The sequence below is a fragment of the Schistocerca nitens genome, unplaced genomic scaffold, assembly GCF_023898315.1.
Source record: "Schistocerca nitens isolate TAMUIC-IGC-003100 unplaced genomic scaffold, iqSchNite1.1 HiC_scaffold_500, whole genome shotgun sequence".
Lineage (NCBI taxonomy): Eukaryota > Metazoa > Arthropoda > Insecta > Orthoptera > Acrididae > Schistocerca > Schistocerca nitens.
Window position 1 is genome coordinate 20,534 of NW_026046033.1, and position 13,752 is coordinate 34,285.

A 13,752-nucleotide genomic window follows, 5' to 3' on the forward strand; every position below is an offset into this window, starting at 1 on the left:
GAGGCGACGCTGGCGGCGGGGCCCCCTCGGATGCGGCCGGCTGGGGGCTGTGTGCGCTGCCGCTGCCGCTGCCGCCGCCGCCGCCGCCGCCGCCGCCGCCGCCGCCGCCGCCGCCGCCGCCGGTGCTGGTGCTGGTGCTGGTGCAGCAGCAACAACGACGAACAACGAGTAAGCAAGAAGAGGACGAAGCGGATGGCTGGTGGGTGAGTGCATTTATTTAGGCGGTCGACAAGGCAGTGCGTGATGTGGCGTTGTGACGGGGGTTTGCTCACGTGGCCTCGTTTGTGTTGATGCGCAGGAAGATGAGATGCGGGCAGACGCAGACGCGTACAGAGAGACGAGCCCGGTCTGCAGCAGGATGTGTGGCGCGGCGCGCCGAGTGCAGAGCAGCGCGCGCCGCCTGGGCCGGGCTGGGCCCGCCCGGCGGCGGGCCGCGCTGTTGTCGCGGACGTGAGCGCCCCCTGGCGGGTGGTCGGAGGCGGCGCGGTGGACGTGTGTCCGGTTGGCCAGTGCACATTGCGAGTGGCTGGCTGGCGGTCGGCGGCGAGACGGGAGAGGAGGTATGTGTCGCGGGCGCCTTTGCTGCGCTGCGTCGTTGCGTGCCTGGGCGTGCGCCTGTCGACTGTGTGTGACTGTGTTGGGCGTTGTGCCACGTACGTGTGTGCTCGGCCGAAGGCGTCGGAAGAAAAAGAGAGAGAGAGACGGGCGGGAAAGTGGGTCGGTGTGCGTGCGTCGCCCGTGATGCGATGATGTCGCGTCATGTCATGTCATGTCTTTGCGAAACGGCTGCCGAGAGGTGTGTGGTGGCGAGCGGGAATGTGCGTTTGGTGGTTGCCGGCCGGCCGGCAGTTGTTGGTGGTTCCTCCTGTGTGGTTGTTTGTGCTGCTTTGATGGCAACGTGGAAGGACGCCGGTTTTTCCGTGCCTTGCGTGTGGTTGTGTCGACGGTGACTGGTTGGGGGTGTGCGCCGATGCACGTGCCATGTTGTTATGTTTGGGTCGTGAGTGTGTTTTTGGCTGTGTTGTTGTGTACGGGAAGGGGGAGAGAGGAGGAGGCGGCGGCGGCGGCGGCGGCGGCGGCGGCGGGGGTGATAGTGCGTGCAGTAGTGCCGTTGCGACGGGCGTCGGGTGGAGCCGTGCGTAGTGGCGGAAAGGTGTAGGTTGCGGGAAGCGAGCCCGTCGCGTGTCGTCGTCGACGACGGGGTCGCGTGCGCTGTGAATCGAGAGTGGCGGGAAAGGGGCAGCGTGCCGCTGTGTCGTGGTCGTTAGCAGAGGCCTGTGTGCCTGTCCGTTTGTTTTCTGTCGGACGCTTGGTGCGAGGTGTTTGTTTTGTTTTGTTGCCGCCGCCGCGGTTGTTTTTGTTTGTCGGCTGTGCTGTGTCGGTGGGTCGGCGAGCTGTTTTGCGGTGCGTGAATGTGTTGGTGCAAAAGTGGCGGCGGCGTCATGGCTGCGACCGCGACGAGCCGCGGGCGCGCCATTGATGATGTTGAACACAGAGCGGCTGTGTGCAATGGGAGGCCTTGTGTACGGGTAGCGGTGTTGTCGTACGTGCATCCGGCCCGGTGCGGAAAGCGCCGTTGCGGTTGCGGGTTGCCTCTGGTCGCGACGTGTGGTGCTCGGCTTTGTGGGTTTTTTTGGTGCCCCTTTGGCCGGTGGGTGGTGTTTGTTGTTTTGTGTGTGTGTGTGTGTGTGTGTGTGTGTGGTCGGTCTCTTTGGCGCTCGGTATATATCTGCCTCCTGCTCGGTCTTGTTGTCGACGTCGTCTGTAGTTTTTTGCGGCTTGCCGACGACCGACCGACCGAACTACTACCTACCTGTGACAGCTACGTGTGGCGCCCGAAGGTGAACGTAACGTGACCTCGGCGCCCTTAGCCTAACCTAAGATGTCCGGCCGTAAGGTAGGTGCGGCCACCTGACGCCTCACGTCCGAACGCTTAACCTAACTTTGACGCCTAACCTAACTTTAACCCTTAACCTAACCCACGTCCACCTAACGTAACCTAACCTAACCCAAGCGACGCCAACCCTAACCTAAGGTGTTGTACACTGCGAATGTCGAAGGCATGTTATAGTCTTAGGTGGAGAGCACTACACGCAACAAGCGGCTACACGGGTAGCAGGGGTTGTGTGGCGTGGGCTGGGCGGTTTTGTTAGGTTAGATGGCCTTGGGCAAGTACAGAAAGGGGGCAACAGCAGCCTCAACGGGTGCGGGGACCAAGCAGCAATCGGTATCGTTTGTTAATTGTCAACTGTCGAAGCTGCGTTGGTACAGTACCGGAACCGCAAGCGCTGACAGAGAAAGCACCGAAGCTCTGCAATCGTGATAAGGTACAGAAAGCTGGCTGACGCCAGGGATAAATTCTGCCGAAATTGTCACAAAGGTACAGACGGTGTTTTAGAAAGGCTCGATTGCATGCAACCGGTGGTGGTGTGTTCGTCGCTGTTTGAGTAGTAGTTTTGATCCTGTAGTGAAGTAGAGGTGGATGGTTCCTGTGAAATATTGTGGGTGGAGGTTACACCCAACAACCGAGCTAGGTTTAATAATAATTGGCTCCTTTGACCGACCTCCCGACGCAGCAGCATTAGTGGCAGAACAACGGAGAGACGGATTTTGGAAACACATTTCACATACATTTTCCTCAGCATGTTAGGGTCTTAGGTGGAGATTTCAATTTACCCGATATAGACTGGGACACTCAGATGATGTTCAGGACGGGTGGTAGGGGGACAGAGAGCATCGAGTGACATTATACTGAGTGCACTGTCCGAAAATCACCTCGAGCAAAATGAACAGAGAACCGACTCGTGGAGATAACATCGTGGACCTACGGATGACAAACAGACCCGAACGTGTTTCGACTCTGTATGTGCAGAACAGGGACGCAGTGATCATAAGGCCGTTGCAGGGAGGACGGTGTATCTATCTGTTTTGGCTAGCAAGAGTAATAGAAGGCAGATTTGCAGACGACCCGACAGATGAAAAGGCAAATGCCTGTTCCGACACTGACAATGTTGAGTGTTCATGGAGAAAGTGCAAGGCAATGGTAAAAATGCGTTTTTAGACAGGTACGTGCCGAGTGTCGAACTGTGAGGGATGGGAAAAAAAACCCACCGTGGTATACTACAACAACAACGTTAGGAAACTGTTGCGAAAGCAAAGAGAGCTTCACCCAAAGTTTAAACGCAGCCAAAACCTCCGAGACAAACAGAAGCTAAACGATGTCCAAAGTGTGAGCGTAAGGAGGGCTATGCGTGAAGCGTTCAGTGAATTCGAAAGTAGAACAAACCCTATGTACCGACGTTGACAGAAAATGCTAGGACGTTCCGGTCTTGCGTTGAATCAGTAAGTGGCTCGAAACAGCATATCCAGACACTCCGGCATGGTGATGGCATTGAAACAGAGGATGACACGCGTAAAGCTGTGAAATACCTAAACACCTGTTTCCAAAGCTGTTTCACAGAGGACGGACCGCACTGCAGTTCCGTCTCTAAATGCTCGCACGAACGAGAAACCGGCTGACATCGAAATAAGTGTCCAAGGAGGAATGGGAAAGTCCGCCGGACCCGACGGGATTACCAATTCGCGATTCCTACACAGGGTACGCGAAACAACCTGCCCCCCTTCTAACAGCCGTGTACCGCAAGTCTCTGGAGAGGAAGGGAGGGTTCCAAATGATTGGAAAAGAGCACAGGTAGTCCCAGTCGTCGAGCAGATGCGCAAAAACCATAGACCCATATCTCTGACGTCGATGTGTTGTAGAACATGTTGTTTGCTCGAGTATCATGTCGTTTGTGGAAACTCCAGAGTCTACTATGTAGGAATCCATGTTGGATTCCGGAAACAGCGATCGTGTGTGAGACCCCCAGCTCGCTTTATTTGCGCATGAGACCCAGAAAATATGAGATACAGGCTCCCAGGTGGATGCCATTGTCGTTGACGTCCGGAAGGCGTTCGATACAGCTCCGCACCGTCGCCTGATAAACGACGTAAGAGTCTACAGAATATCAGACCAACTGTGTGGCTGGATTGACGAGATGTTAGCAGACGGAACACAGCATGTTGTTATCAATGGAGAGACAGACGTCTACAGACGTTAAAGTAACCCCTGGCGTGCCACGGGGGAGTGTTATGGGACCATTGCTTTTCACAATTCATATCATATAAATGAGCTAGTAGATAGTGCCGGACGTTCCATGCGTCGTTTCGCGGATGATGTGCTGTATGTAGTATACAGAGAGGTTGCAGGACGATCGGCAGCGGATAGGCACCCGGTGCAGGGAGTGGCAACTGTCCCCTTAACATAGACAAATGTGATGTATTGCGAATATACAGAAAGAAGGATCGTTTATTGTATGATTGATTATATGATAGCGGGACAAACACTGGTAGCTGTGACGTCTGTAAAATATGTATCTGGGAGTATGCGTGCGGAATGATTTGGAAGTGGAATGATGATCAGATAAAAGTAATTGTTGGTAAGGCGGGTACCAGGTTGAGATGCACTGGGAGAATGCTTAGCAAAAATGTAGTCCATCAACAAAGGAGGTGGCTTACAAAAACACGCGTTCGACCGACCCATACGTGAGTGTTGCCCACCAGTGTGGGATGCGTAGCAGGTCGGGTTGACGGAGGAGATAGAGAAAGGTCCAACGTTTCGTCACAGGGTTATGTGGTAACCGTGATAGTTAAGTGGCAGACTCTGCAAGGGAGGCGCTCTCTGCATCGCGGTGTAGCTTGCTCGCCAGGTTTTCGAGAGGGTGCGTTTCCGGATGAGGTATCGAATATATTGCTTCCCCGTACGTATATACCTCCCGAGGAGATCCCGAATGTAGTAAAAGTAGAGAGATTCGAGCGCGCACGGAGGCTTTCAGACAGTCGTTGTTCCCGCGAACCATACGCGACTGGAACGGCAAAGGGAGGCAATGACGACAGTGGCACGTAACGTAAAAAGTGCCCTCCGCCACACACCGTTGGGTGGCTTGCGGCGTATAAATGTAGGAGGTCGGCTGTCGTGTGTGCTTGGAGGCAGATTCGGTGTGTCTGTAGTTGCGGACGGCGGTCAGCCCCCCTCGCGTAAGCGGCGAGGGGCGGCGGCGCTCGGTTGGCCGGTGCCGATGTTGCGCAGGCGGCGCCCGTTTTGTTTGCGGCGGGCAATTTTGTGAGAAAGGGGCGCGAATGTTGGCGGGCGAGGTGGCCCGACGGCTGCGGGCCGATCGGGAAACGGTGGGAGGGCGATGGGGCGGCGGAGGTGCGTTTGCACGGCCGGCATCGCCGCACGCCTCCGCTTGTGTGGCTGTGGCGGCGGCCGCGCTGGCCGGGCTGGCGCGGCGACGGTGTGGCACTTTTGCCGAAGGTTTGGCCATTGTGGCGGGTCGTCGGCTGGGGCTGTGGGGGCGGCATGTGGGCGGGGGCGGCGATTCTCGGCGGGCCGAGCCAGGCTGTAGCGCGCGGTAGCTGCAGTTTGGCCGTGGTTTGCGGCGCTGCCGTGGCGACTGGTTGGCGACTGTGGTGTGGCCGTGTGTAGCCCCATCCTCGGTGGTTTGAACGGCGCGGGTGGTTGCGGCGCAGGTTTGGGGCTGGTCCGCACAGGCTGTCGGACGTTGGGCGGTAGCAAGCGCGGGAGGCGCGGCGCGGCGGCGCGCAGAGTGGCGGCCGCTCTCTCGGCCGTCCGCGCCCGCCCGCGACACTGGCTGGGCCTGGCGGCGCGGCGGCTATTCTCTGCCGCCGTGCTTGCCGCCTGCCGCTCTCGCTCTCGCTCTCGTGTGTGTACGCGCGTCGTCGAAATAATGGCAGATCAGGCGGCTACGAACGAGACTGCTGCGGCACCCGCCGCCACCGGCACGACGAAGAAGGCCAAGTCTGCGGCGTCTGCGAAGAAGCCGCGCGCCAAGCCTGCGCACCCGCGCACCTCTGAGATGGTGACGGCCGCCATCAAGAGTCTGAAGGAGCGCGGCGGCTCGTCGCTGCAGGCGATCAAGAAGTACATTGCCGCGCACTACAAGCTGGACGCGGAGAAGCTGGCGCCCTTTATCAAGAAGTACCTCAAGTCGGCCGTCGTGGCTGGCGAGCTGGTGCAGACGAAGGGGAAGGGCGCGTCCGGCTCTTTCAAGCTTGCCGGCGCCGGCGGCGGGGCGGCCGAGGGCGGCAAGGCCCGTGCCGGCGGTGCGAAGAAGAAGCGCGCCGCTCCGGCCAGCAAGGAGAAGAAGGGCGCCCGTGCGGCCGGCGCAAAGAAGGCTGGTGGCGTGAAGGCGGCGACCGGTCGGAAGGCGGGCGCCGCCAAGAAGGCGTCTGCGGCGTCGGCGGCTCCCGCGGGTGCGAAGAAGGCGGCTGCGGCCAAGCCGGCCAAGGCCAAGTCGCCGTCGAAGGCGAAGAAGGCCGCGAAGGTTCCGACGAAGAAGCCGAAGGCGCCGCGCCCGAAGAAGGCGACGACGCCGTCTAAGGCGAAGGCTTCGCCCAAGAAGAAGAAGTGAAGTTAAAGTAAAGAAAGGAAAGGGGAAGGAAGGGAAGGGCTGGCGCTTGACCCCGTCGTCCCCCACCCCCCTCCCCCGCGTCGTCTAGTGGCGCGCGATGGCACGGCTGCGCGCGGCCCAAAACGGCCCTTCTCAGGGCCATCAGAGGACGTCGGGAAGGCGTTGATTGTCGTGCTTGGCGCGTTGTGTTGTCTTGTTTGGGTGGCCGTGCGTGCATGCGCCGGGGTGTGTGTGTGTGTGTGTGTGTGGGGTTGGTTGGTGTTTGTGTGGCGTTTCTGTATGACCCTTGTGGGTACTGTGTGCGTGCCGTGGTGGTTGGATTGTGGGGCCGGTGGCGGTAGGCGGCGGCGCGCGGTAGCGGAGCGGTTGTGGCCGTTTTGTTTTGTGTTTTGTATTTTGTGCGGCGGCCGACGGTTGGTTTCTCATGTTTCTGGAGACTCTGTTTGTTTGCTTGCTTTGCGGATGGCGCGTCTTGTTTGTTATGTGTGTGTCCTCTCTGTGTGAAAGGGGGACGGGGACGTTGAGACGTGGAAGTGGCCGGCGGGAATTGGGAAGGCGCGGTGGCGCCTCGGAGACGGCGGCGGCCAGCCACCCGTGGTGACGTCGTCCGGCTGTTTGTTTGTGTGTATTTGAAGGGGTGGGGTGGGATGACGTCGATTGTGATTGTTGGCGAGAGCGGCTGTGTACGGGAGGGAGGGTGGGGAATTGTGGTGGTTGTTTTAACGGGGCTAGAGAGAGAGGCTGGGCGGCAAGACCGACAAAAGTTTTGCTCGCGACGGAGAGATGTTAGTGGCCCTGAAAAGGGCCGTTTTTTTTGTGTTGCGCGCGTGCGGTGCCGTGCCGCGGCTAAGCGGTTTAGGCGCGCTCGCCGCGGATGCGGCGCGCGAGCTGGATGTCCTTGGGCATGATGGTGACGCGCTTGGCGTGGATTGCGCACAGGTTGGTGTCTTCGAAGAGGCCGACGAGGTAGGCCTCGCTGGCCTCCTGCAGGGCCATGACTGCGGAGCTCTGGAAGCGCAGGTCGGTCTTGAAGTCCTGGGCGATCTCGCGCACTAGGCGCTGGAACGGCAGCTTGCGGATGAGCAGCTCTGTGCTCTTCTGGTAGCGCCTGATTTCTCGCAGGGCGACGGTGCCCGGCCTGTAGCGGTGGGGCTTCTTGACGCCGCCGGTGGCGGGCGCGCTCTTCCTCGCCGCCTTGGTGGCGAGCTGTTTGCGCGGCGCCTTTCCGCCGGTGGACTTGCGGGCCGTTTGCTTTGTGCGGGCCATAGCGGTTAGCGGTGCGTGCGGTAGCGAAGCGTCCGGTGCTGCCTTGACAACGGGCCCGCGCGGGCCCGTGCTGCGCTTATATGCCCTCGGTGCGCGTGGTGGGGGGAGGGCGGGCCAGAGTCTATATAGGGGGGCGGCGCGCGCTCACGGCGCACCGTGAGCTAGCCAGCTCACTGTGCTAAGTGTTTCAGCTACGAACACACAGCCGACAAATGCAACCAGTCGCCAAAGTGCGCCAGATGCGCTGGGGCGCATTTCGCAAGCGAATGCAACTCAAAAGAGGAAAGGGTTAAATGCGCGAACTGCGAAGGCGACCATCACCCTATGGACCTCAAATGCCCGAAAAGGCCAACAGCACCCACAACCCTAGAAACTACTCTAACAATAAAGTGCATGGACAAACCGGCACAAGAGGAGTCGCAAACATCCGCGAACGACCAGTACGTCAAAACAGACGACCTAATAAGGGCAATCACAACAGCAATGATCAACATCGTACCGGACAGGAAATCAAAGGTAGTGGAAGCAATGAAAGAGGTGTCTAAAACTTTCTTTGGCAGAAAGCTCGAAACAGTCCCAGTAGGAAACAAAATACACTTCCATCTGCAGCCCACGAAGACGACAACAGATTCCCGCCACAACAGACCAGTTAAAGAGGCGCCAAACACATCAACACAAAACAGAACGCTACCACCCGCAGTAAAGGAGGCCACGACCCCAGCCACTCGCAATAGTGAACCAACAACGCAAGAACATACAACACGCAGCTCAGACAGCCAACAAGCGTCACATTCCGTGCAAGAAGCGCCAACGCTCAAACCAAGGCCGTCACAATTGTAACCAGGACACACACTAGACAGAAGACACACTCAGGATGGAGGACACACACGAAGACGACATAAACATTGGCTTCGTCAACGCCAATGGCTTCAGGACGAAGCACCCAATGTTGGAAATGCTAGCCACCAAGGAGAAACTAGCCATTCTAGGGGTCCTTGAAACGAGGACTACGAACTACCCTCTACGCTTATTTGACTTCGTCACACACGAACTGAAAGCCATTCCTGTACCCAGAAGCACTCCGAAAGGCGGCGTGGCGGTTTTCCACAACAAGAAAACCCCAGCTATAAGGGTCGAATTACCGCCACAGTTCTCCCATGTCCAAGCAATCCACCTGCAGTTACAAACACGTGTAAGGAAATTCCTACACCTAATAACCATATATATCCCACCTGGCGACGAAATCCCAACTGAATTCCTTCTATACATCAGGAACTTAGGCGATTTTATAATAATGGGGGATTTCAACGCAAGGTCGGAAGCATTTGGAGACACCAACAACAACAGGAACGGAATAGCATTAACAACGCACCTAGAAGATATCGAAAACGGGGTAAGGCTGCCCTACAACAAACCAACATTTATCAACCACCGGGGAACTTCCATCCCGGACCACTTCATTTGCGCAAAATCTATATATACACACTTCAGCCCTCCATGGGCAGGGGACAGCACGGGGTCAGATCATCTGCCGCTAATAACACGAACGCACCTAATGCACTCACCACTTAACAACAAAAACAGAAAAACCATAATCGACATTAAACAGCTAAACGTCCAAAAATACGAAGAGGAACTCACGGAGAGCCTACCACCAGCTAAAGAAATCGCAAGCATTGAAGAGCTGGAACAATATAACAATAACATCATACAGGCAATCACGAACGCTACAATAAACAACGCGCCGATCAAAGTCATTAAACCCAACGCAGACAGAATACCGCAGAGAATACTAAGTACAATTAAAGAAAAAAGACGCATCTACAAGCTCTTCAAACAAACAGCTGAGTGCGAATATAAAAGAGAATGGAATAGATTAAACAATTTGGTCAGGCAGCAGCTGAAAGAGTTCAGAGCAGACAAGTGGGCAGAAATAAGCAAGAACCTAGATCACAGGCAAACAAATAGATACTGGCATGCCTTTAGAAAAGTAACAGGAATCCACCACAAATCAGATCCACCCCTTTACCATGACGGAAATATTATAACAGACGACAAACAAAAATCTAATATATTTAGAGAAGTTCTAGACGAAATACACAGCTTCCCAACCGACCCAAAATTCGACCTAAGACACGAAAGGGAGATCACCCTCGAATTAGACAAACTGCAAAAAACCGTCGTTACACCGACAGAAGCCGAAGCAGCGCTAACGGCGGAAATTTCAGACACAGAAGTGGAGGAAGCCATCCTAAAAGGAAAAAACAGCACCCCGGGAAAAGATGGCATCAAACGAATCCAGATACGATTGGCCCCTAGAGAAAACATAATCACCTGTCTAAAGACCTTATACAATGCGACCTTGAAAATAGGCAACATCCCAATACACTGGAAAGAAGCGAAAATAGTAATGCTCCCCAAACCAGGGAAACCACCCAATGACCCAAGATCTTATCGGCCCATCACCCTACTTCCTGTAATAGGAAAAGCCTTCGAGACAATAATCAAGAACAGGCTAATCGCCTTTACGGATACAAACCACCTAATACCTGACTGCCAATCAGGATTCAGAAAGAATCACGCCACCATAGACCCAATAGTACAGCTATGTAGCGGCGTCACAAGAGGCCTAAACCTCCTGGATTGCGCCGCTGCCATATTTCTAGACATTGAAAGGGCGTTCGACAAAGTGTGGCACAAGGGCCTATATTACAAGCTCCTAAAAATGGGAGTACCAGCGAAAATCACCACACTCTTGTCGAACATCCTCGAAAATCGCCCATCCAAAGTCGTCGTCAACGATGCAGAATCAGACCCATTTACGCCAAAAGCTGGAGTCCCACAAGGAGCCATCATATCTCCCCTGCTATATACACTGTACACGGCAGACATCCCACTACCCAACAAGTGGAACGAGGGTCTGACACTGTACGCTGACGACACAGCGTACTGGTGCCATACACCAACAACACAAGACAGCAACAGACAAACTCAAAACTACCTATCCCTCTTAGAAAGCTGGCTCAGCCAATGGAAAATTAAGCCTAACGCAAATAAGACGCAACTTATTCTGTTCAAACACAAACGAGCCCGCACGCGCAAACAGAACCAAGAAGACTGCAGGCTACAACTATGGGGACAAACTATAAAAGCGAAAGACACAGCAAGATACCTGGGCATTACACTCGACAAATATATGTCATGGGAGGCACACTCAAGAGACATCACAACAAAAGCTAAAACAAGACTCAACCTACTCCGCCTACTCAGAGGCAGGACAAACGGAGCCAAAAGGGATACAATGATATACACCTACAAAGCTTTTGTCCGCCCCGTACTGGAATATGCCGCTCCGGTATGGATGGCGAACAAAACAGTGACTCGGAGGTTAATGGCAACAGAAAGGAAAATACTAAGGACAACAGGCCAGATGAACCCCAGGACACGAAACGAAGTAGTATACAGGAACGCACAAGTGTACCCCCTAAGGAAGAGATGGCTAGAATTAACCGCTAAAATCGGCACCAACAGATTACGCAATAGAACAGCCACAACAGACATTCTTCTAAGAAATTACACCGTACTGAGGTACCCAAAAACAAAATACCCCTATCCGCCAACAGTAATCAAAACAAGCATTAAAGCAATAGATGCAAATTCAGCAACAAACTTCACTGACGATGACATACAACAGGACACCATAAAACACCTACAAGACGAAGAATCAGAAGAGGAAGACGACACATAAAAAGAGAACGAAATTCGCGACCACACACTAACAAGACAACAAAGAAGAGAAAACAACAAAACACAAGAAAGAGAACATTCAACAGATCCTTGCTGAGGTTTTAGGGAGGTTTCCCTCAGCACACGGGCAAATGCCAGGATCTCAATACCCTCCCACGCGACAGAAAGCGATATCTTACGAGACGAGAGAGTCAGAACAAGATTAGGGAACCCAAACCCCACTTCTCAAAATAAAAAGTGCCACCACAGCATACCTTAAGTTAAGATAAGGCACCAAAGAGCAATAGGCTCTCCATGTGCCCGCCTCACTCCCTCAGGGTGAGGAATGAAAGATGAAAAAAAAAAAAGAAAAAAAAAAAAAAAAAAAAAAAAAAAAAAACGTAGCCGACTCGCTAGCGCCGGGTGAGGAGCTGCCGCTTGTGCTTTTTTTGTTGCTTGAGGAGGAGGAAGAATGACAGGCCGCGGCAAGGGAGGAAAGGGGCTGGGCAAGGGTGGCGCCAAGCGGCACCGCAAGGTGTTGCGCGACAACATCCAGGGCATCACGAAGCCCGCCATCCGCCGCCTGGCTCGCAGGGGCGGCGTGAAGCGCATCTCTGGTCTGATCTACGAGGAGACCCGCGGAGTGCTGAAGGTGTTCCTGGAGAACGTGATCCGCGACGCGGTGACGTACACTGAGCACGCCAAGCGCAAGACTGTGACGGCCATGGACGTGGTGTACGCCCTGAAGAGGCAGGGGCGCACCCTGTACGGTTTCGGCGGTTAGGCAGGCAGCCGGTGTGCTGTGCTGTGGCCTTCCCGCGGCCGTGCCGTTGCCCGTGCTTGGTGGGAGAGACGAAAAACGGCCCTTTTCAGGGCCACCACACTGTTCGGAAATTGAAAAGTGCGAAAGGGTCTGTGTTGCCTGCCTGCCTCTGTGTGTGTGTGTTTGTTGTTGTTGTTGTTGTTGTTGTGCGCCTCTGTTGCTTTGCGTGCGTGCGTTCCGTTTGGAGTTTCGACGTGACGTGTGTGATGATGGATGCGGGAGGGCGCGGCTGAGTCCGGTGTGTGCGTGGTTTGTTTGTGGCGCGGGCCGGATCATCGATCGGATCAGCTGTTTGGTTTGGTTTGGTTTGTCCTGTGCCTGTGTGTTTGGAGAGCGCGCGCGGCGGCCCGCGTGTCGTCCGTCGTCGGGCCGTTACGCGCTCTTTTAATTATGAACATATTAACAATGATCACATCACATTATTGGTGTATTGATGTCGTTGTCGTTGTTTGGAACGCGACTGTGCGTGCGTGGAGGGGTGCAGAAAAAATGTGTGTGTGTTCGGCCACACGGGCTGTGGACAAGATGGCGGACGTGCGCCGGCGCTGTGGACGTTGTTGTAAAGTGCGGCGAGGACGACGGAAACTTTGCTTTGGACGTAGGTTTGTGTGGTGGCCCTGAAAAGGGCCGATTGTTGTGAGGCGAGCCGGCAAGGCAAAGGCGCGTTTGCGTTTGCGTGCAGGGAGCACGCAAGCGCAGCGCCGCGGTCCCTGTTTAGGCCTTCTTCTCGGTCTTCTTTGGCAGCAGGACGGCCTGGATGTTGGGCAGGACACCACCCTGTGCGATGGTGACGCCCGACAAGAGCTTGTTGAGCTCCTCGTCGTTGCGGATGGCGAGCTGCAGGTGGCGCGGGATGATGCGCGTCTTCTTGTTGTCGCGGGCCGCGTTTCCGGCCAGCTCGAGCACCTCAGCCGCGAGGTACTCCATGACGGCGGCGAGGTAGACGGGCGCCCCGGCGCCGACGCGCTCGGCGTAGTTTCCCTTGCGCAGGAGGCGGTGGATTCTGCCGACCGGGAACTGGAGCCCAGCCCTGCTTGAGCGGGACTTTGACTTGCCCTTGACTTTGCCTCCCTTTCCGCGTCCGGACATGGCGTTTGGCTAGTGGCGTAAGCGCTAAACACGTAACCGTAACGGTGCGAGCCGCAGCGAGTCGAGCAGCGGAGTGCGTGCGTGTGCCGGCGGCGGCGGGGTGGGGGTCCCTTTATGGGCTCGGGTGCGGCGGCCGGTTGCGCGCGCGCCCCATTGGTCGGCGGCCGCAACAGGGCGAGCTGGTAAAGGTGCGGTGTTGCGGTAGCGGCGGGTGCCACTGTGTGGGGAGACGCTGACTAGAGCGGAGCGCTTGCTGCCTGTTGTTGTACGTTCGAGATGCCGCCCAAGACTAGCGGGAAGGCCGCCAAGAAGGCCGGCAAGGCGCAGAAGAACATTTCGAAGGGCGACAAGAAGAAGAAGCGCAAGAGGAAGGAGAGC

At 55.8% G+C, this 13,752-nt stretch overlaps 1 protein-coding gene across 1 annotated transcript; it reads right to left on the reverse strand.

The window, feature by feature from the left end:
• Nucleotides 1–767: 767 nt before the first annotated feature.
• Nucleotides 768–1,553, reverse strand: LOC126232425 (uncharacterized). Its single transcript, XM_049942684.1, has one exon. It carries the CDS (start codon nt 1,551–1,553, stop codon nt 768–770), a length of 786 nt encoding a protein of 261 aa, XP_049798641.1.
• Between the last annotated feature and the right edge of the window lie 12,199 nt (nt 1,554–13,752).

Coding starts and splice junctions, on each gene's coding strand:
- LOC126232425 (XM_049942684.1), bottom strand. CDS start 1,553: ATGCACGTACGACAACACCGCTACCCGTACACAAGGCCTCCCATTGCA.